Source organism: Leopardus geoffroyi, chromosome A1 (genome assembly GCF_018350155.1).
Source record: "Leopardus geoffroyi isolate Oge1 chromosome A1, O.geoffroyi_Oge1_pat1.0, whole genome shotgun sequence".
NCBI lineage: Eukaryota > Metazoa > Chordata > Mammalia > Carnivora > Felidae > Leopardus > Leopardus geoffroyi.
Window position 1 is genome coordinate 105,611,276 of NC_059326.1, and position 23,388 is coordinate 105,634,663.

The 23,388-nt window shown below is 42.4% G+C and overlaps 1 protein-coding gene across 1 annotated transcript in view; it reads right to left on the reverse strand.

Moving 5' to 3' along the window:
- Nucleotides 1-9,909: 9,909 nt before the first annotated feature.
- The window catches only part of FBN2 (fibrillin 2), a 258,860-nt gene continuing 245,381 nt past the window's right edge, over nucleotides 9,910-23,388 (reverse strand). The window contains exons 60-65 of the mRNA XM_045487659.1: nucleotides 23,219-23,335; nucleotides 22,487-22,615; nucleotides 20,773-20,892; nucleotides 15,032-15,263; nucleotides 13,685-13,856; nucleotides 9,910-11,886 (exon numbers count right to left, since the gene is read on the reverse strand). Of these exons, the coding sequence (XP_045343615.1) occupies nucleotides 11,512-11,886; nucleotides 13,685-13,856; nucleotides 15,032-15,263; nucleotides 20,773-20,892; nucleotides 22,487-22,615; nucleotides 23,219-23,335 (1,145 nt within the window). The 3' untranslated portion in view covers nucleotides 9,910-11,511. The remainder of the gene's footprint in view (nucleotides 11,887-13,684; nucleotides 13,857-15,031; nucleotides 15,264-20,772; nucleotides 20,893-22,486; nucleotides 22,616-23,218; nucleotides 23,336-23,388) is intronic.

The window sequence follows — 23,388 nt, forward strand, 5'->3', positions numbered from 1 at the left end:
TCCACTCCCTGTTTTTACACTGTCCGTGACCGAGCCCCAGGTAGTACCTCCCTCCGGAGTTTTGTCTCAGATGCAGCTGTTTTACCTGGCCCCTTACTTCTGAGGGACTGCGGCTTTGACCCGTTTTGCCCCTCTGTGGAAGGTCTCACCAAGCAATGGCCGAACGCCGGCCGCACCCAGGAATGTTCGCAGGACCATGCTGCTGCCGGTGCCCCGAAACTGTGGCTGGCTGCCAGTCCGCCCCAGAAAAAGGTCGCGAGATGGTGTAGCAGCAGCGTTTCAGGGATTATGGAAAATCACAACACCCATCTGGCACCAGGCTTCACCCTTAACGACCTTATCCAGTACCAGCGAATGTGGCCATTCTTTGGCGTCTGCTGGGCCCAGGAACCGCCTCTCCCCGTGTGGCCTGAGAACTTTCCAGACCCCACTCTGCTCCTGGGGATTCGCCGTTCCCACCAGGTACCGAGCTACGGAGTTGCGGACTCTGTGCTCCCCTTGTTTACAGTCTTAATGGAATTTAAACCCTCTTCTTTCTCCCTTTTTAGTTTAGTCCCTGCGGCCGTTTCCAATTTTCTACTTTCTCTCCAGCTGCTTTTTGGGAGGGGTGCTTTTCCCGTATTCTCCCCACCATCTCCATCCTCTGTCCGAACGCAAAAAAACACCTCCCTGCCCTCTGCGGCTTCTCGCTCCCCAAGTTCAGCTCTCCGCACCGCGTACCTGCTGAATTCTGTGGTTCAGGTTGTGCAGATTGTCGTGTTAATCCTCCAGTCAGTTTTCTAGGTGTGTAGGATGGTTTAGTGTTGGTCTGGCTGTATTTCATGGACGCGAGACACACAAAAAGCTTCCGTGCTGTTCTGCCATCTTGGCTCCTTCTCAAATTTTTTATTTATTTAAAAAAATAAGCCAAAGAATTCCCATGGAACATACAATAATATTCATAAGCTCCAATAATGAAATTACTGTTTATTTCTTGATTTATTAATGTAGATGAAACATTACATTTAATTAACGTGTTTTGGTTTACCTATTAATGCATATAAACATTAGGTTTATGATAGGTATATACTTGGCCTAGGATATATTGCACGGTGTTCCTTAATGTGTTAATTTTATAAAACTTCCTTATTGTATGGAGTGTACACCCAATAAGTTCATTATGAATGAAGTACAGGTTTGGAGAAGTTATATTATCCTAACATGACTTGAATCAATAGTAACTTTGGTTTTATAAAGGTCACCTGGTAGATCTATAGGTGTTATCTTTTAAGGAAAATAAATTTAACCCAGATTAAGTATTTTTGCAGTATGATACCATCGTTACAAGTTTCAGATCGTCTTTTAAAGACACTTTGTTTTGTTTTGTTTTGTTTTTAATTTAAAGGTTAGTTATTTTGAGAGAGAGAGAGAGAAGTGGGGGATGGCCAGAGAGAGGGAGAGAGAGAATCCTGATGAGGAGCTCGAACCCACTGTGAGGTCATGACACAAACCAAAACCAAGAGTCGGATGCTTAACCAACTGAACCACCCAGGTGCTCCTAAAGACACTTTCTAATGATCTTTTTAAAAAGCAATATGGTAATCTCTTTATGAATACCTTAAGGATACATCTATAAGATGAATAAAAATAATCAACTAATACCATGCAAACAAGTAGCTGTAGCTTGGGGTAAAAAAAAATTGTAGTACAGCTTCAGTAACATAATGTATTCCAAAACAGTTTAGGTGACACTGGAGATACCATGCTTTGGAAATCTGTGTTAAATGATTTAAAAAAGTGTATAAAACACATAGGTCAAAGATGCATGCAAAGTATTTAAATAAAATTGACTTATAAAATGTGAGTCGAGGGAAATAAAATATATTAAATCAATAGATCATTTAAACAAAATTTTAATGTTTATATATTTGAGAGAAAGAGAGACAGAGCATGAGCAGGAGAGGGGCAAAGGGAGAGGGAGGCACAGAATCCAAAGCAGGCTCCAGGCTCTGAGCTGTCAGTACAGAGTCTGATGTGGGGCTCAAACTCAAAAACTGTGAGATGACCGGAGCCGAAGTCACACCCTTCACCGACTGAACCACCCAGGCACCCCTTATCAATATATCATTTTAGATAGGATGCGGTTTTTAAATGGGTGCATAATTGATAAATAGTAAAAATTATTATTTTGTACAATTCCTAAAATTTATAGATTGAATTTGGCCCCACACTCCATCTCTTTCCATTGGGAAAGTGGGAGCTTACTTTACATGGGGTGGCCTCATACTCAGGAGTGTATGTTACGTTATGAAGCATGCTTTGTGGGCTTGTCAGGTGGCAGCTTGGGATGGAGTTTGGACCAGGGGCTCGGAGACACAATGCCTCAGATGGCTCTCTCTCATTCCAGCATGACTTCGTGATTTCAGTCCTGTTTTGAAGAACGATCAGGCAGCTAGATTTCTTGCAGTAGAGATGGCTCTCAGGAGGACCCGGGGGGATGTGCACATGTCAGTGTCTATCACATGACCAGCCCTTGAAAGAAACTTCCAGAAAGTGAGGGAAGTGAATGTGTGTAGTTCATGGAAAAGATCTACATTGTAAAACAGAATGCTTTTATTATCAACAGCAAAAGGGAACTTATAGATACATAAACTTTTGAGACATGGTTTTTCTCTTTCCTCTATTTTGTTTTTGCTGTAAAACAGATACAAGGGCAAAGTAAGACACACAAAGCAGATTAAAAACAAATTTAAAACAGACACCAGAAAGCATTTTTTGCCCCTCTGTTCTGAAAACCATTCGTATGTAGCAGGTCCAAGGAGATAGGGGTGAAGAATTAAACTGCCAGGTTGCTGGAGAAGTGGTTAGCTGACCTAAGTGGCTGGCATCTGGAGAAGCTGGTTCTTTAAGATGTGAACTGGCTTTGTGAGGCCACATGCATTTATTCTTTGAAAAACTTCTTGTGTAATTATTTATTCTACACAAAGCTTCACATGCATGCACTCAGTCAGCCCATGGCACCGTTGAACAGAATATTGCTGGAAAAACGAAGGATGACAGCATGGAAAGAAATGTAATTAAAGTGGCTGACACAGCCACAGCATTTGATTTATCTCTCTTCTTCGCCGGGCTATTTCCACCCTTCTTGGGGCTCTTGGGCTTAATCCTTGGGGATCATGAATGGTTCCTCTTATTGCTGTTTTCCTTGGCCCTTTGTGAATTGCACAAAACTAGCTCTTGGCCAGAGGAGACCCCACCTTCCTCCAGCACATACTTCAGAAACAAAGGGGTCTGGTCTGGCTGTGGTTTACCTCTCCAGGATTGAGTCTGGCACAGCCCTGCCCACCTCTGTCCTGTCCCAATTAGAATTGGGGAGGGTCGGGGGGAGGATACGGGAAAGACTGTAAAGAAGGGTCAAAGCTCTTGTGAACAGTGGCCCCCACCCCTGGCTTAATTACTCATGGCGATGGGAGCACAGGAGATTGCACTGAGGAAAACCCAGGCTTCCTTCTTGACATCACTAGAGTTGGTCTGTCTTAGGCTCTATATTCTGGGCCCTGTGCTTGGAGACTTCCATACATGGAATCCTCATAACAGTCCTATGAATTCCAAGTTCTTTTTTTTTTTTTTAATGTTTATTTATTTTTGAGAGAGAGAGGCGGAGGGGGGAGTGCACAAATGTGGGAGGGGCAGAGAGAGAAAGGGAGACACAGAATCTGAAGCAGACTCCAGGCTCCAAGCTATCAGCGCAGACCCCAACGTGGGGCTCGAACCCATGAACCATGAGATCATAACCTGAGCTGAATTAGATGTTCAACTGACTGAGCCACCCCGGCATCCCAGGAGTTTGAGTTTTTAATCTTAAGATGCAAGCGCTAACTATTATGACAATAAAAAGTAACTGACTATAAGGATAGATAAAAAAAATTGGGAAACACTGAAGAACCAGGCTTAGAAGACAGAATGGATCAGCTCCCAGGATCTTGATTGCAGGGGCTGATCCATAGTTTCATTGGGGTGCTGTTAGGTTGAACCTGAGAACTGTTAGGTGTTCTTGCATTACTCTGCTCAAGGTCACATTCCAAGGAGAGAGACCCCAGTGGTGGCAGGTGGAGATTCCTGAAGTCCCAGTATGACTGTGATGCTGGCTAGGTAGTTAGCCAAAGCAAAATTGGTATGTTGTCATAGAAACACCTGGTAAAGGATGATGCGGATGGGCCATAGAGACTTAGAAGGCTTAATATAACTTGCATAATGCCACCCAGTGAATGAGTGGCAGCCAGATACAAACCCACTTCTTTTAGCCCAAAAGGCTACCCTTCCCCATTCTGCCATGCCACCTCTCCGGTCTTCCTGTGGACAGGGATCGTGTGCATGGTTTGTCTTGTTCTGCTGGCAACAAAGTGACGTCAAGAAAGAGAGAAAAATTGGAGACTGTGAGGAGTAGATAAGGGTGGGAAAGGAGAAGTTTTGATTTTGTTAGCAAATAATTCTAGTGATACTTTTCTCAAATACCTTCCTATCTCAGCATCCTTGAGATGCTCCACTGTCTCCACTTTGTCTTTGCTTTAGATGCTCTGACAACAACTCTGATTCTATTTCTGGGTATTTGAGTTTCCCAGGAGTTGGTCTTAGGCCCTCTTTTCTTCATCAGCTCTCATCCATACACCAGATGACCCCTCATTAGCTATTGTCTACAGGGTAGGCTAAATGGGTCAGCATGACCTTAAGGTACCTCACACCCGAGCCCCACCGTGCCCAGTAATCTTGTCTTTTTTCTTCATTGTGTCATCATTCAAGTCCCACTGCCTGTCTTTTCCTGTGTTCCAATATACCATCAACCTTATCACTTTGAGCATTTGTTCATGCTGTTCTTTCTTCCAGGTGATCCTTGCTACTCCACCTTGTGTCCAAATCTGCCTCATTTTCCAAGGTCCAGCTTAATTCCCACCATCCCCAGGAGACTGTCTCTGGTAACTCTACATTTCAGTGACCACTCCCGTGGCCAAGTCAGAGTCTAGGCCATTTGTCTGAGCTATTTACTCTGGTAGTCATTAACCGCATACCATTTTATAATCTTTCTTTGTTATCTTGTTTCTCTGAATTGACTTTAAATTTTTGAGGGCAAAATCCCTTTAGGACTAGGTAGTAGGTAACCAACAAATATTCATGTAGTTAATTTGTTTCAAAAATAAGAACTCTGTAAACTCTCTGTGAGAAGAGAAGGTATTGGGCTTTTTCTCTGACTCCCAACACTCCAGAAGTGGCACCTTCAGTACATGTTTGGATCAGGATACCCTCGTGTGAAAAGTTCAGACTGCATTCAGGCTTCCCAAAGAGGCTTCTGTTTTGCTCTCATCCTGGCTGGGATCCACGAGGCTTCCTAGAAAGGTGCAGAAAAGCAGCATAAATCAAGAAGGTCCTTCAAAAATATGGGAAGGATACTTACAGAATGATCTCCAGAAATCTGTTCAGATTCCTAGTAAAATCATTTGTAAAGCCACCCACTCCTTGGACAAGGACCAGCTCCCTATGGCAGTTCATCATGGTCCATGCTGGTTCACTACTACCCAAGGTGGTAGAGCCTGGAGAGTCTTAGAATCCTCTGCTTCCCTTCATTTACTTATTGAACATTTTCTGGCCTTGGCTCTGTGACTTACCAGAATGATTAAGTTATAGGCTCATCCCAGGTGCTGGTACCTGGCCATGGGCCTTTCCTTTGAGGAACAGGTCTCCTTAGTACAGGGGTTCCCAGGTCCTGTGGAGTGGGAGGCAGGGAGTGAACCCAGGAGCGGAAACCAAGGAGGCTTAAGCAGGCCAAGGGTTTGCTTTTTTGACACTTTGTCAGGAATTGGTCATTCACAGTATATACTGCTCTTTCATTAATGGAACTCACACATGTAGCAGTAGTTGTCTGGGGAAGGCTATTAATGTTCACTTTCCCTATGGCTTGCTCTAAAAATCATGTAAAGCATTTTCCTGTTTTCCTTTGGAAAATGTCTACACTACATCCTGACATTTAATCTGCAGCCCTAACGGGGGTGACTAATGAGAGCTGTTGGTTCTTGGCTATTTCAAAAGTAAGCCAACTTAATCTAGTAATATCTTTTTTAGGCTCTCAGGAAAAGGGGGAAAAAATGACAATTAAGTCACACAAGCAAGTAGTGTGCTTTCCTTAGGCACACTTAGTAAAACAAATGTCTATTTGTTTTTAAAGTTTTGAAGGTCTGGTTTAAATAACATGGTTAACATGGCTTAACCCTTTGAAAGGCTGGGCAATAGAGGGCTTTTAAAGAAGTATATGGTTTAGGTGGGGTCTGCTGCTGGCGGCCAATATCTTGGCTTTCTAGCATGTACGCAGATCTCTGGTCTATAGGAGGTTGGGAGCAGTTACCCGGAGGGTGGGGTAGACAAAACAAAAAGCAGGGCTGGAATAGTGCTTGGAAAACATTTGTGGATTCAACGTAAGCCAAAACCATGGGAACTGGACTATATCCTCAGGGTTTAAAAGAGATCCAAACAGGCTTACCACGTAGTGGAAATATGAATAGCACCAGACTGCAAATGGGCACTCAGGGCTCTGGTCTTACCTCCATGGAAACTAGCAATGCAATTAGCTGGGTTACGGGTCTGGGCCTCAGTTTCCTCACTTGTAATAGGAGTAGGTTTCTAAAGGCCTTGTAGCTCTGACATTCCATGGCACTAAATCATCCTAAAAGGGATTATCTTATGTCTGTTCTCTTTCATGTCTGGTTTCCTATGGGTCTGTAGACAGGAGGACTCTCCTGTGCTTGTGGCCCAAACCTCCAGGGCCATAGCCCGTGACTCCAGGAAGCAAAGAGCGGGGTAGAGATTGTAGATGCTCAAGACCACATGAGGACTCCTAAAGATTCCCTAGAGGTGCAGTCCATTTAGGAGACATGGCCGGGATGCTGTTTACCTGGGATGTGGTCCTACAAGCTAGTGGGGAGGCCATAGTTTCACGGCCATGCTTAGGAAGGAACTTTGCATGAACATGCAGGCACATTCTCCTGGTAGTGGTTTTGGTAATGTCAGGGGGAGGAGGAAGAGGAAGAGGAGGAGGAGGAGGAGGGGGAGTTGACAGTAAGTACGCGCTGTGGGCTAGGGCCTTCATGCTGACTACACAGCCTCTACTGTCTCACTCAATCCTCTCAGCCACGCAGTAGGGAAACATCACCCTAGGAAAGAAGCCAAGGCTCAGGGACGTTAGGTAGCTTGGGATCCAGAGGAGGAGAAGGAGTGGGAGGAGGAGGAAGAATTCACACTGGTGTGCTGAGCGACCTCAGCATCATGTCCTCTCCCCTTTTATTTACAACTAATTGGACAGTCATAACCAAATGAAAGTGCTTTGCACATGACATCAGGACACCCCGGGGGATTTCTACCAACCAGTGCACCTGAAAGTGGGTGGATAGGATCTTGGAGAGGGCTTCAGATCCAAGGGAGACAGTGAACCTGTCCCACCCATGTGCCAAACTCAGTTTGGCCTGATGGAAGGTTTCTTTCTTTTACTTGCAAGGTGATACTGCCTTAGTGGTTGACATGTTGAATTTAATGAGCTGTACATTGTATTTCAGGACTCCACTGTTGTGCATTGCTGAAGGGATTTTCAAAGAGAATTTGGGTTGAACACGTACTCCTTATTAAGCAAGAAAACCGTGGCTTTGAGAGAGCAATCATGGTTAAAAAAAAAACAAAAACCAGAAGCTAGATATCAAAGGCATGCTGTCTGAGATCACAAGCAGGGCTGTCCCACTCACTTCCTGTGGGGTGTTAATGAGTCTCCGTCTTTCCCCTTTCCCTCCAGAAGCCTAAAGTTTTCCCTTTATTTATTTATTTTTTTAAACATGGTGCTATGTTTCGGTCTTTCCCAGTGGATTTGTCTCTGTCTTTAGACAGCTTCCAGTAATCCCCTCAAGGTCTCAAAGATGTGTGATTTATACTCTGTCCAAAGTCTTTGGAGCATGAACAGAAGTGGTTATTTGAATAAATTATGTATATTCTCTTGTGGACTATTGTAGATTAGGAGTACAAATGAGCCACAAGACGCATGGAAAGGAGTGAGTGGAATAGATGGTCTTTCAGGGAGAAGGGAAAATTTTCAAATTTCCAGTTCATCCTTGAGGAGCAAGAATATTTTTGTTAATCAGTTGAACCCTATGAAATTGCCATTCTGTAACTAAATCAAATGTGGCAAAATGTCAGCGATTCCTCCTGGTTCATTTTAACAGAGGAATTAACCGTTTTCCTTGAAGCATCAGGGATAAGAACATAAAGGTTTGTAGGACTCAAACAGATTGATACTCTGTCATTTTAGTTGTATTTTCCACCCTCCACCCCAAGCATTAGTTTTGTGAACCAAGAAAGCAATGAATGCAAAATAAAACCTTAGGTTATTTAGAAGGGACAGACCATAATGAATGATCCCACTTGATATTCCTAGATTGTGTAAAGTGGGAGGTGTTTGAATTTAGAGCAAAATCCCTGGATTATTTTCATTGTTCTTGTGCAAATGTGACCAACTTGCATTTACTACAAGTAAGCAGCAGAATCAAAAATCAGAAACAACTAAGTTTTTAAAAAGTCCAAGTCTAAATGCTACTGCAAAGAGAATTCTCAGCTGAAGACCAAATTATTGCTTATTACATAACTAATACCTGTATCCACTGGACTTGGTATACATATCTGGGCTTACTTTACTCTTGTACAAACTTTTCCGTGCCTTACCCCAAGTAATTTCTGAGGGGACAGTTAGTGGGAATGACAACATGGTACAGAATAGATCATTAGCAGTTAGTTACCAGAGATACACAAATTAATGTGTATGACACATGGCTGTGTCAGGGCTCACAGTTAAGAGAATTGTGATAAGGCAACCAGAGGTGTCTGAGAACGTTCTTCCTGGGAGCATCTTGAGGTAGCTGTTTCTTTCCAGTACATTCTTCTGTGGAAAGCCCTGCATGGTCTTTAATCCCTTCTGTGTAGAGCCCCTGATGGTGTGGATTCTCAAACTTCCTTTAAGGGCAGGTTAAAGGTAAACTTAACAGTGTTGTTGGTCACCGTTCAGAGTCAAATTTGGTTGCGGGTGATTTCACATTAGGAGTGCTCATGTGTTACCAGTAACAGTTGCCAGATGAAAGTGCATACCTGTGTTAAGACATAAAGCATGCCCTGAGGCAAATACTTTCCTTACTCCACGCAGCTCATTTCTGGTTGGCAGAGAGCAGCATTAGGATCAGTCATAACATTTCCTTGTTTTCTTATGCCTAGGTGAGAAACTTGGGCGTACAAATTCCCCAACTTTGCAGTGAATGGACTTCTAAGACATTTCTGTGCTTATTTCAGCAGTGTATCAAAACCCATAGTGGCTTGATAGTAACTTCGCATGTCTAGCCACTTACCCACTGAGGAAAGTCTGTAACACTGCAAGAGATGGGAAGTTTCGGGGTTTTTTTTTAGATGAGGATGCTATTTGGCCTGGGGAATGCACACTCTGTACTTTTGCTTAAAAACTTAAGTTCAGGAAAAACCTTAAAAAAGGCAGACTCAGAGAATGTTTGCACTTCCTCACAGGTGCTTTAATGCAGTGGCCCTCAGAGCCTATGTGGGGATGACATAAACAGATTCTCAGGTCTCTAGAAAGGTGTGTGTGTGTGTGTGTGTTGAGGGGGCGGGGGTGCTCCTAGCAGTCTTAGAATCTATGCAGAAGGAAAGGACCTACTGTCTTGAGTTTGGCCTTCTACATGAATATGACTTTACATTGTAATTGTCACTTGAACACTCGTGCTTACTTTGTGTCACAGATTGGACAGCATTCTCTTGTCTTCCTACAGTTGTGCCCTGGCCGAGCCCTCCCCCACCCACACACAAATAGGGATTGTAGTCCCATAAAACTCTCAGCCAGAAAACTACCCCAAAATAAGCTTTATTGCAAGACAAGTGTCATATTTGATACACAGACCTACAAAAACAAAACCAAAACCGTAAGTTTTTCCTCACAAACACTTGATTACAAATTTACACTGTTTCTTTTTATTTATTTATTTATTTATTTATTTTAGGTATTAAAAAACAAAACAGAACAAAACCCCAAACTGGATATAACTGGTTATGAATCTTTGGTCAGCACAGGTGTGAGAGGAACAACCCGAGCCTGCATGTGCTTCTGGCCATTTCACATATGAGGTTTGGTCACCGGTCCAGGGACAGGTTCTTGGGTTGAGAAGTACACGGGGACATCCTTTCAATTAGCACGTCCCGGTACAGGATCTTTTCAAAATGACTAAAGCAAACTAAACATCAATTCATTGTACAAACATCTCTCATACACAATAGGCTATGATAAAACGAGGCATATGGTGTATAACTACAGTATTAATGAAAATTCTAAAAAAAAAAAAAAAAATGGATTCAAAACAAAACAACATATATTCCTTGGCTGTACTGCATGATTTGTTTGCACATATGGCAGTCCTGAAACAGCTTGAACATAATAAATGCACCGTTAATCTAAGACAGCACCGAACACTAGAGAACGCCAGGGGTCCCTCTGCGAAGGACCGGCAGTTCCAGAGCTGCCTGCGGCGCCACGCATGCGCGGCGCACCCTGGGTAAGAATGAGGTGGTGTGGGGAGCACGCGGGCTTCCTTGAGGTTCTAGGAGGAGGAGATACAGTACGGTCTGGCCCTGCAACGCTACTGGTCTCACAAGCAGTCAAGGTATTTTGCTACAGTGGTTGCGCCTCATCTTCCGTTGCCTGGTGTGTCTGCTGATGTGAAATATCGTCATGCTGAGCTGCTGTGGCTCTGATCGCCTTTATCCAGGATCTAATGGCATTTCCGTCTTTTCAGAGTATTGATTACACGGCCCATACAGCTCTGTGAGGCTTTCTTTAAAACAATCGGATGTGTACCAGTTGGACGACTGGCAGAAAAACCAAAGGAAACATCTCTTGAATCTACTGGATTTTTAAAAAGCACCTCTAAAAGACATAGCTCAAATTTATAAATCTAAAGAAAAACAAGTGAGTTTCCCTTTTTTGTTTACATAGTTTGTTCATTTCTCCATATATTACTGCATTAAAAATAAATAAACATCTATATTTTTTTTTAATTAGCAACTATAGCAAAATACCCAAAGTGTTACAGACTGCTAACAGGTTAAAAAAAAAAAAAAAAAAAAAAGCTCACATTATTTTTGTGCATTTAGTGCCATATGCTGATCTCTTGAACATTTAATTTTAGTTTTTTTTTTAATATATTTTAAAGTGAAGTTATATAAAAAATACAGTAACCACGGTTGCCTCTGTACTCAAATCTTTGGCCATACCAGAGTCTCAATTATCCCTCCCTGTGAGGGTCAACATTCTGCAGTCTGAGACAGGGAGGAAAGAAATAAAAGTTGTCTTTCCCGCCCCCCGCCCCCATCTTTAAAATTAGTCCTTGATTTCTCAGAGGCTTCTGCAGGCTGGCTGTGCAGGGATTTGAGCCTGGAACCAGGTCTTTTAAGGGGTTAATAGAGCTGAATCTGCAGCCTCATTCTGAGAGCCTCCCCGAGCTCCCCTACGAGGTAGTCATCCTCATTGTGGTCTTCCAGTTTCTTAAGCTCCTTCTTCTTGTAGAGAGGGATGCTGGTGATTTCCAGTGTGTATGTGCCAGGCACCAGCTTCTTCTTGGCCGTGTGCAAGTAGCTGAGCCCGTTTCTTTGGTGGATGCGGAAGATGCCCTCGTCGTTCCCCTGGGAGATGACATAGCGGATGTGGTTGTTGAGGGGCTCGATGGCAGGCATGAGTTCTAGGATGTGCTCCTTCGAGCCAAGGCCTGAGAGGTTGAACTTCATTTTCATGGGGCTGTCCATGTCGACACTCTCCAGACTGATGTGTTCAACCTGGAGGAAGAGCAGGAAGGGATGTGGGAAGAGATTCGAAGGCAGAAGCAGAGGGACTGGGAAGGGACGTGTTGGCTGCAACCACCCTGTGTAGGCCCTGCGCCAGAAGCACTTGTGAAGGAGGCTGCTGTGACTTCCTGTCAGCTGGGGGAAAGGTCAGTCCCACAGAGCTGTCAGCCCTGAGCTGAGCCCACAGAGAGCGTTCACATTTAAAAACATTTTTTGATGAGTTTATGGAATAACAGGCTGATTAATAATTTAAGAAATGATTGTAATTTTTTTTTTCCTGGAGTCTGAATCAGAAGTGTAGCTATTAGCGAACAGCAGGGACTAGTGTGATTTGTGAGGCCCCCACACCGTGAGGGGAGTGAGTTTACTGGGTGTTCTGCGTTTTTAGTGCAGACCAAGGGACCTGCAGAGTTTTGGGCTTGGGTTTGAGTCTGCTTTGGTTAAAACAAAAAACAAAACAAAACAAAACAAACCAGTGGGGCCAGGCCTAGGTAAATCAAGTCTCACTTGGACAGAAGGATGGGAAGTTTTAGAATTCTATTTTTAGTAATACTGGAAAAATCTAAAGCTCTGAGTTGATGCCTTTAAGTCAGAACTTGGCTCTGGTGCTGCAGAAGGGCCCATCAGTGATCAGACAGAATCCTGTGCCCAGTACCACTGTGGGAAGTTTTAATAAGCAAAATTTCTGGATTTTTGGTTAGGGGCACCGGATGAATATTTAAACATCAGTTAGGTACCTCCGTCAACTTAAGGTAAATGTAACACTGGCTTGTTTATTATTATAAAATAGAACCAAAGACATTTCGTCTAGAGAAGTCTAGTCTTACAGGTAAGGAAAGTTTCTGAAGTTCAGAAACAAACAGTTTCAGTTCAGAAAACTGAAACAAGTCCTCTAACTCACACAGCCAGTTAGCTGTTTTCTTTGGTGGGGGAATTTTGCAGTAATGTTAACTGAAGAAGGTGGTGCTAGCCCTGATCTTTGGGCAAATCATCATCTGCGGATCCCAGGTAATAATACCTGGTGACATTTACTAACATGTCAGGCAGTGTTCTGGGCACTTCACAGTGTCAACACCATCTTCTTGTCAGCCTTCAAGGTTAAGTATTTTAATCCACATTTTACAGGTGAAGAAATTGAGGGAGAGAGAGGTTAAGTGAACATGCCCCATGAAACACGGGTAGTAAGTGGGGAGGGTCAGGGAACATTTCAAACCATGTAGGCATGGCCTTACCTTTTAACTACTCAGGTAAATGTCATTGATAGCAAAGACCCATGGGCAGGCAATTCAGATTTTCAGTTCCTTACAAAATACACTTTACTTGGAGATAAAAATTTTGTTTTCTTATATGGGAGGAATCCTTATTCTTACAAATGTCATAGAATATGAGACCTTGTTGGCTTATCTACTGAGAATTAAAAGCAACCTGGTGTGCTACATTTGTATAAAACACAAATGGACACATTCAAAGTAATTTATTTCAATCATTTTATAATAGCTATTTCCGAAACGGACACGTTTTTCCCTCTGGCACAAATCAAAAACGAAAACATAGGATCTGAAACTATGACTGATAAAGCCCCCCCCACCCCACACACCCAGTCCTTGTGTTTTCAGTTAATACTGCCCCTAATTTTGCCGTGCCTCTGCCATATTGTGTCTGTTAATTTAGTTATGACCTTTCAACAAACTGTCCACAGAGGCTGGAACCTACGTTAAAGTTTACTGCAGAGTATGCGTGACGGCGTGAGGATAAAATCTTGTGACAGAACCAAGCCAGGGTTACTCACGGTAGTGGGCTCTGGGTCGTGAACGCTCCTCTTCTGTCTGCCGTCTTTCTTAGAGTAGCCATTGATTTTGCACTCATAGCATGCTTCTGGGGACAGAGCGTTTTCCTCGTCCACCTCCGCATCCAGGGACAGGTACTGCCCTTTGTTAAATCCCATTCCTGAGACGCAGTGGCTATTTGCAACGAGAAGCAAGGCATTGTGAGACTTCACAGGGTGTGACCACAGGGTTCCAGTGGGAGACCAAAGACTTTTTAGAAACAGGAAACCAACAGAGTAAACTCTAAGCTCAGAAACACCAACACCTAATAGTCTTGGTAACTCTTCCCTTCAACACTTAATACAGGAGGTTCTCCCTCATTTTGAGCAACATTCTTCTCAGAATGAGCCCCGGGCTTCTCCAATTTTCATTCCTATTTAGACTGAAGCACTCAGGTATAGTTATATCAAGAAGGTTAAAAAACCAAACAAAAGCAAAGTATGAATTTCAAAAGAGAATGCTTAAGAGAATTTCTGTTGCTTTCCAAGCCTGAAGCCTGTGCTTGATGCGCTCAGGGTGGCTCTCTGCTTTAACAGCTGCGATTTCTGAGCTCCTCTTAGGGTTAGTGAGAGTCACCGAGTGGGCTGTAAATGACCTGTTGTCTGGACCACGACCTTGGTGTTCAGGCATTATCAGGTAGCAGGGGTGGACAGATGAGTCCGCACCCCTCAGTGCCTGACTCGCTCCCTGTTCCTTCTGGGGAAGGAGACCTTGACTGACTTGTAAATTCCCATCTTCTGTGCTGTGTGAGGCCCAGCTGCCTTGAAGGAAGGATGTGGGTGGCTAGCGCCTCCAATGTGCTTGAGACGGCTCACGTGGGAAGGTGCCATTAGCTGGCGGGAGCCCAGCCTTGTGGTGGTGCCACGCTGACCAGGCACACCCGCTCTGTGCACTATACAGCCAGATGAGGAAAGGGAGGGAACGACTCCTTCCTTAGGGACCAGTGGGTTAGCACTTGCCAAAATTCATAGAAAAATCTCGGGTGAAGCCATCCCACTTACACCTCATAATCCAGGTGTCAGTGACAACACGGGAGCAGGGTTTTTAAAATGTCTCTGGCCTTGAGGGATCTGAGTGAATCCATTCAGGCCATTCTGAGGGGCTGGAGAGTGACACCTGTATAAAAGCGGGTCTCAAGTGCACCACAGAGGAGGCGATTCTACTGCACCTCACCCATGTGCCTTCCTGGCGGTCCTCCTTCCCACATCCCAAGTCCTCTGACCACTGCTTTTGCCTCCCGGCAACATTAGCTTTCCCTTAAGTGCCGGGACCGCGCTTGCTTCCCAGCGCGGAGAGGTGGGTGGCCTTACCCCTGTCCCACTCGGTAGTAGCCGGGCGGGCAGCCACAGAGGTAGCCCCCTTCTGTGTTGGAGCAGCCATAGTTGCAGGGGTTCTTGGAGGACGAGCACTCGTTGACATCATGGCAGGCGCTGGAGAACTGGTCGAAGGAGAAGCCCGAGGGGCAGACGCACTTGTAACCCCCCAGGGTGTTGTAGCAGGAAGCGGAGCCACATGCATTGGGATTGGAGCATTCGTTCTCGTCTAGGAACACAGAGTAAGAAACTCTTACCCAAGGGAGGGGGCGGGAGCTGAAGGAGAGCCTGGCTGTCAGAGGAATGACAGTTACGTGTGGACATACCTCTAGAAGCGTATTTAAAAAATGTTCACTCTGATGGCTGATTGGCAAAGCTTATAAAATAAAAAACAAAACAAAAAAAAAAAAACACAGACAAAATTCCCCTCACTTAGGGCTTTAAAAAAACCCTGGCCCTCCCCTTTAATTTTCTGTCTGTGCTATATTTCTGAATAGGATGGCAGCCTTTGGGTACAGATGTAGGCAGTCTGCCTACTGAACAACTTCTATTCTTGGAACCTCAGGTTACTTCAAAAGCCTGTCTCCCAGATCCAAGGAGATACAAAGTACATTACTACATTTCAGGGGCCACAGGGAGGGAGAAATGGAGAATGACTCCTTATGGGTGTGGAGTTTCTCTCTAGGATGATGAAAATGTGTGGGAGGTGATGATTGCACACTCCTGTAAGAATATACTGAACACCACTGAACTGCACACATTGTGTTTTTTTTTTTTTTTTTAATTTTTTTTTTTCAACGTTTATTTATTTTTGGGACAGAGAGAGACAGAGCATGAACGGGGGAGGGGCAGAGAGAGAGGGAGACACAGAATCGGAAATAGGCTCCAGGCTCTGAGCCATCAGCCCAGAGCCCGACGCGGGGCTCGAACTCACGGACCGCGAGATCGTGACCTGGCTGAAGTCGGATGCTCAACCGACTGCGCCACCCAGGCGCCCCTGTGTTTTTAATTTTTTTTAACGTTTTTGTTTCTGAGAGAGACAGACAGAACGTGACCAGGGGAGGGGCAGAGAGGGAGGGAGACACAGAATCGGAAGCAGGCTCCAGGCTCTGAGCTGTCAGCACAGAGCCCAGCTTGGAGCTCGAACCACGAACTGGGTGATCATGACCTGAGCTCAAGTTCGGTGCTTAAGCGACTGAGCCACCCAGGAGCCCCTGAACTGTACACATTTTGAAAAGATGACTTTTATGATATGTGAATTATATCTCAATTTAAAAAAACCTGTTTCTATACACGTTTCCATTCCCCTAGCAATTCCCAGATTCATTCTATGTGGGTAGAAAACATATGTAAAAATTCAAATACTATGAATTACAAAGTAATTAAAAGAAACATTATTTAATTCAATTTGTTGAATTGGAAATCTAGTATGCTTGTAACTACTTGAGAACCCATTAGGTGCAGACTGTATCTTCTGGGAGAGGTTTGCATTCAGCAAATGCTAACCTAGGTTTTACCAGTTTAATAACTAACCTTACACTGGACATTCCTGCCTGCAGGATAATGACAGGTTCTACTTTCAGTCGCTCTTATTTTTACAAAAATCAAAGCCTGATTGTGCTTTTAACTGCAGAGATTACAGTTTTGCTCTTCACTGCCTGGTTGATACATAGCATGTGGCTTGACTCCTCTGGGCTTTATCATAATCCACATTTCACCCTGGGCTCAAGTCACATCTGCTCCATGGAATTCTTATGACCCCAGTGGAGCACAATGTGGCTGTGTCCCTGATACGTGACAAGTTTACGTTTCAGCCCACGTGGGGAGACGCTCCATTTGCAAGGAGATGTGCGTCTGGAACACAACAGCTACAGGGAGGTTTACGGGGGTGCAGGGGCAATCTCCGAGCCGAGGCCTCTCAGGAAATTTAACTCCACGAAGTAAAGCCCACAAGTTACCAAAAGGATAGATGTGAATGAATTAGGCAATTTTTGTGTAAGGATTATAGCTTCAGAATTAGACCAGCAAACAGAGAGTGCCGGATATACAACTTGATAGGATTACTTACTATGTATGAGTTCTTAGTCTTCATTTCATGGGGAGAAAAGTATTTAAGTGAATTCTTAATAACTAGGCTACCTCGGACATAGGCATAACTGCTGTTTTATTTCTATGTTCAAAAGACTTGCAATTCTGCCATGAAGGCTGACCTGCTTCAGTCATTAAATCTGACATTTATATGCAGTGCAGAAAATACAAATTAGGTTATAATTTAACAAAATGATCCTGCTATGAATATAGGATTAGACATTCTGTTAGGTAGGAAAATTACCAGGGAAAGGCAATTAACTGAGTAAATTGCATTTACGTACTGTTGACGAGAATATTTAAATATGTGTCATGTTTTTGTAAGCTCCATAATGTACTCATTTGTTACAAATGTATATTGTGGTATATTTTTGTGGACTCAGGTAATCTCACTTGTGTTAATACATACTTTGTCTCATGCTTCACTGATTAATAATTTTTTCCATGGGCAAGTGTTAATATTCACTTATTTTCAATTTTGAATAATTAATAATGGTTGCAACGATTTGGGAATGTTACCTACCTACATCTGTACAGTGTATGTGCCAGAATGTTATAAATGTTCTCTGGCAAGTGGCTGGAGACTTCTTAAAGTGTTCATGAGAATCAAAACCTTTCTTTAGTATTGGGGCACCAGGGTGGCTCAGTCGGTTAAGCATCCAACTTCGGCTCAGGTCGTGATCTCATGGTTTGTGGGTTTGAGCCCCGGGTCGGGCTCTGTGCTGTCAACTCAGAGCCTGGAACCTGCTTCAGATTCTGTGCCTCCCTCTCTCTCTGTCCTTCCCCCATTCATGCTCTGTCTCTCTCTGTCTCTCAAAAAATTAATAAACATTAAAAAAATAAAAAAAATAAAAAAACCTTTTTCAGTAGTAACACAAACTGTCATTTTCCTTAAGTTGGCAACAGTATTACAACATTGTAGGCTTACAATTTAATATTATTAAAATTATCTGATACACTGACTATAACAGTTTGGTCCCTTTATTCTGTATCCTTCCCCCTTCAATCCCATGAATGACTAATGATATTTACACACACAGGTAACAGATAAAAATAATTTGCGGCCTTTCAACTGGCATTTTGTCATAATTCTTGTTCTTTTGACAAGTTGTTGCTTTTATTAGTTCCTGATGGTTTAATTCCATCCCTGCCATATATTTGAGTTAAAATTCCAACTGGAATTATGTGTGTTCAAAGCAAGGAAGTCAGCAATTAAAGTAGAGACCAGCTGGATTCCTCAACCTTGAACAGAAGAATCTAGAAACTTCCAAATAAATCCCTGCTGTTACACTGTGTGAGCTTCTCTGGGGTGACTGCCTTGCTGAAGTGCCCACTTGGAGGATCCCACAAAGGGGAATTAGGATGTACCATACGTGGGGCACCTGGGGGGCTCAGTTGGTTAAGCATCTGACTCTTGATTTCAGTTCAGGTTGTGATCTCATGGTCTTGAGATTGAGTCCCCTCGTTGGGCTCCATGTGGAGCCTGCCTGGGATTGTCTCTACCCCTCCCCAACTCGTCTCTTTCTCTCTCTCAAAATAAATACATTTTTAAAAAGGATATATACTATATTAGCCTTGATCTTAAAGTTAGACCAATGTAGTGAAAAACTATATAGATATTTTTGCACTAGATATTTATAGGCAGAAGCTTCAGCAAACTTAAAAACTTGGAAGTTGAGATGATATTCCATACATGTTCCTGTTTATACTTATGGTCACTATAAAAATGAGAATTCTTTTTAATAAGCTGACACATAGGAAATATTAGAAGATCGTCCTTTGGCTGTAATATCCACAGAATTAACTGAGAAATCCATGTTATTTACTAAGTGGAGGGTCTCCTATTTTATAAACAGAGCAGTATCATTGTTTTATACTGTTTTAACAGCTATCTAAAAAAGTACTGTTCTCAATATTTTTTTTTTTTAATTTTTTTTCTTTCAACGTTTATTATTTTTATTTTTGGGACAGAGAGAGACAGAGCATGAATGGGGGAGGGGCAGAGAGAGAGGGAGACACAGAATCGGAAACAGGCTCCAGGCTCTGAGCCATCAGCCCAGAGCCCGACGCGGGGCTCGAACTCATGGACCGCGAGATTGTGACCTGGCTGAAGTCGGACGCTTAACCGACTGCGCCACCCAGGCGCCCCCTGTTCTCAATATTCTTAAGTGTATTTATTACGCCTATACTTTGCCCCTGTTTAAAAATCAATAAATCAGGGCAAAAGGACATTGGCAGCATTTTTTGTGTGTGTACAGAAAAAGAAGTAAATTTACTAAATCATTTTGACTGCCTAACTTACACCATTTTGATAACGTTTGAAAACTTTGCCCTTAACTTCTTAATCATTAATGGCTTCTGCATTTCCTTTCATGAGTGTCTATTTGTGGGGGTGACAAAAGCATCTGTCTCTGGCCTGGCACAAGACTGCAACCCTCTTTGTGACTTTCACAAGACTTGGCTTCCCTCCTTTGAAATCTATCTTGACTTTCTCTTCTCAAATCACTACACCGTCATTAGAAATTTCTTTTGAGAAGACCACAAAGGATAAAATCAGATTAATTTATTTAGTGGATGCTCACAGTGAAATATTTGGAAAACACGTGGAGTAATTTAAATCACTACAGAGGAACAGGAAAGCACCCTGCTGTTTCTCTGCAGGACCACTGTTCCCCTCTCTGCTCAGCTATGCTGGCATCTGATGTCACAGCCTGTTGGATGGCATGTCTATGAAGTGCATTCAGATGGAGTGAAGAAATGAGGCCTGTGCTAAGTCAATCAGCTGGCTCTTCAAGTACAGAATAATGTTCTCTTTGATCAGTCTGTCCTCAAAAGGAGAACTTCTATTGACTATTAGCAATGCAAGGAACAGAGCTAAAGGTCTACACATTTTATTTTATAAATGCTTTTCTCTGGAGTTTTCAACAGAATTAGCTCTAACTAGATATTTGTTCTACCTTCAAATACTTTAACCTTCTTCATTAGATCTATGTAACTGAAGAGCACAGATGGATGGCTCTTATTAAGCTGATATGAATTCATTTAGATTTATATGAGGGAGATGGATGGGTAATTCTTCAACCCCCAATCTAAAGATAAGACATCAGTGATGAAAAGCCCCAGACCTTGGCAAATGAAGACGATGACTGTTGACACCACTTTTACAAAGTTAAAAAAAAGTACATGTAGTAGAAATTTCTAATTATAAAAGCTCTAGTTGAGTTACCTTTTAGGCCCTTAAAACAACATTTTTATTCCAGGTATTTTCAAACATACACAAACATAGAGACTAGTGTAACAGATGCCCGTGAAGGACTGGTTTTAAAATTCTAGGATTCTAGGGGCGCCTGGGTGGCTCAGTAAGTTACACATCCCGACTCTTGATTTTGGCTCAGGTCATGATCTCATGGTTCTTCGGGTAGAGCCCCATCTCTGGCTCTGCACCGACAGTGTGGAGCCTGCTTGGGATTCTCTCTCTCCCTCTGCGGAACTTCTCCTAGCTCCCTCTCTCTCGCTCTCTCTCTCAAAAATAAACAAAGTTCTAGGATTCTGAGGCTACACTGAAGCATCAGCCTTTGTTAGTTGTTCATTTTATGCACAGATACTTTAAGGTAAGAAAGGCAGATGGCACATAACAAGCAGGAGCTCACCGACACACTGATTCCACTGGTAATGCTGAATATACCCTTGAGGGCAACCACATCTGTAGCCTCCCAGGATGTTCTGGCAGCCATGCTGGCACCTGTGGTTTCCATCACATTCATCCACATCTGCAAAAACAAGCCCAGCATGAGATTCACGCAGACTTGCCTCTACTGTTCTGACGTGCACTCCCAACACAACCTGGGCTAACTGTCATCAGGGAAACTAACAAGACACACAAAGAGGCTGTGAGCTCTTCCAAGTCACATGGTTATTAAGGGTCATCACAGATGGTTCTAACAGCCTACCTTCTTCTTATGCTGTCCACCGGACCATCTCCTGTCAGTGCTTTCAGTAACATCTTCATTTCAGCAAATCAACAATAGCAACCACAAATGTTGTGTATATTTTGGATGGATTAACAGCATATGGTGTGATTTATTTGGTAGGTAATTGAAGCATATTTGCATTACATATTCCAGTAGATTCAATAGTGATTCAGACATTTTATTCCTCAATTTCAGGAAGATACAGCACTACAGAGATACCATTTAAAATTAAATTTAAAATTTAAGTATTTGAATGTTATTTTTAGATGTGATGTGGTATTCTTACACATCTGGAATAATTTCTTTGTTCGTACATGCATATTCTTTGGGAACGATACCTGAGGTTTTGAAATCTACCCATAAAGAGTAAAATAAGATTGACACGTCTGATGTGTGTACAGCAAATTTATATGGATAATTAATAAATGGTATCTTATGTGGATGGTCACAAGCTGAACTCACAAGTGGCAAACAGCTGTACATTCAGAATACTTTAAAATTTTCAATGATTTCAAATATAAAATGTTAAAATGGAAATTTTTAAAGCCGAATTTTTCTTGGCTGCAAATTAGATATATAAATGTCCTACACTTCTTATAAAGAGTACATTAAAAACTATGAATATATTTCTTAAATCAAAGGGTGACTAAAATCAATAAAGACATAAACTGCAATAGTTTATAAAAAAATGTAAGGAGATGTATATAGTCCTATAATTTTTTTGGCATGGGTATTTTGCAAAAGATACCAATTCTAATAAATTAACACTTGCGATGGAAATATTAGAGAACAGTTTAATATTTTGTCAGGTATAGGCAGATTCTTAATTTATTCCCAGTTAAACATTTCCTTGCACTTCACAAGAAATACCTATTGTGGGGGGTAGATTTATAGAAAATGCCCATTGTTCGGGAAGAGAGTGAATCAGGAGTTTCAGAACAAATGAAATGGAAATAGCTCTCACTTTCCCCAGTGCTTTTCGTCTATTTCTGCAATACTCTTTGATAACTGGTTCTTTCAAGACTTAACTTTCACACATGTCGTTATCATGGAACAAAGCCCCATGTTTTTTTCTGATTTATTTGTATACTACTGTAAACCATATTAGCTACAGAATTCTCTTGCAGTTTTTTTTTTAGATCAGTAATTATGTAAAGACAACACTTACTTTAAAAGCCAGTTCATACTCTCAGAATTTTGGTTCTACCACCTTAAAGTTTTCCTCTGTCCCCAGAATGATACATGAAAAGCTAAGAACAAAAATCAGTTCCTGAGTTAAGTACTTGTTAAGTACTTTCTTTCTTTTGAGATGATCTCATTTCTCATTTAGTGGCTTGGGAGTTAAAAATAGTTTGCTGTGTTAGATCAAGGATTTTTGAGCAAATAAACTGACCTTCACAGTTCAGTCCAGTGGCATCAAGAGAGAACCCTCTTTGGCATTCGCAGCTGAAACTTCCAGGCGTGTTTTGACAGATTCCTTTTGCTCCACAGAGTGAAGGCTGAGACCCACATTCATTGTTGTCTAGCAAAGCAGGAAGGAGGAATGTCAAGCTTCCTAATCATTACCTGAGATTTCGCTATACAAAGTGAAAAGTGAGGTATGAAAGCCTAAGTTTCAAGATGTGAAAACTTGAGGGAAATGTATGGCCAGATTCATTGTCATGTTAGTGGCAAGAAAAGGACTATTTCAAGACATGTGAAGTTATAGTGTATCTTGAGTTGATTGAGGACATGATTTCTGATAACGCAGACTGAAGGTCTCTGAACATGCGTGTCTTCTAACATAAAATAATCCACCATGTTCGCTAGCATGTTGTAAATTACAGTGAACCTTTATCCATATTTTGTCTGAATACACATGGTTATATTTAGAATGCAGTAGAAAGGCACTGTTTGGAATACACCCTACCGTGCTTGTGCTTGGTTGGACCTTAACTATTTTTTTCCTTTGGATATTATTCTTGGGCAAAAACACCTATATTATTAGCCTCATTTCTAGACACTAATTATGACGCATTGGTCCTAAATATGAGTCTTGAGCCATTCGTTATTCTCCCACTTTAAGTATGGTTTTTATGCATCTACCAAGAGTTTGCAAAACTTGCCATTTGTAGTTTTGTCTTACCAATACAAGCAGTATGGTGCTGTGTGAAACCAGGTGGACATTTACAGGTAAAACCTCCCAGAGTGTTGACACAGAGGAACTGGCAGTTGTGCTGTTTGGTTTGACATTCATCAAGGTCTGAAATGAAAGAGAAGCCAGTGAAAAAGCCAGAGTCACCTGGCTGTGCATTC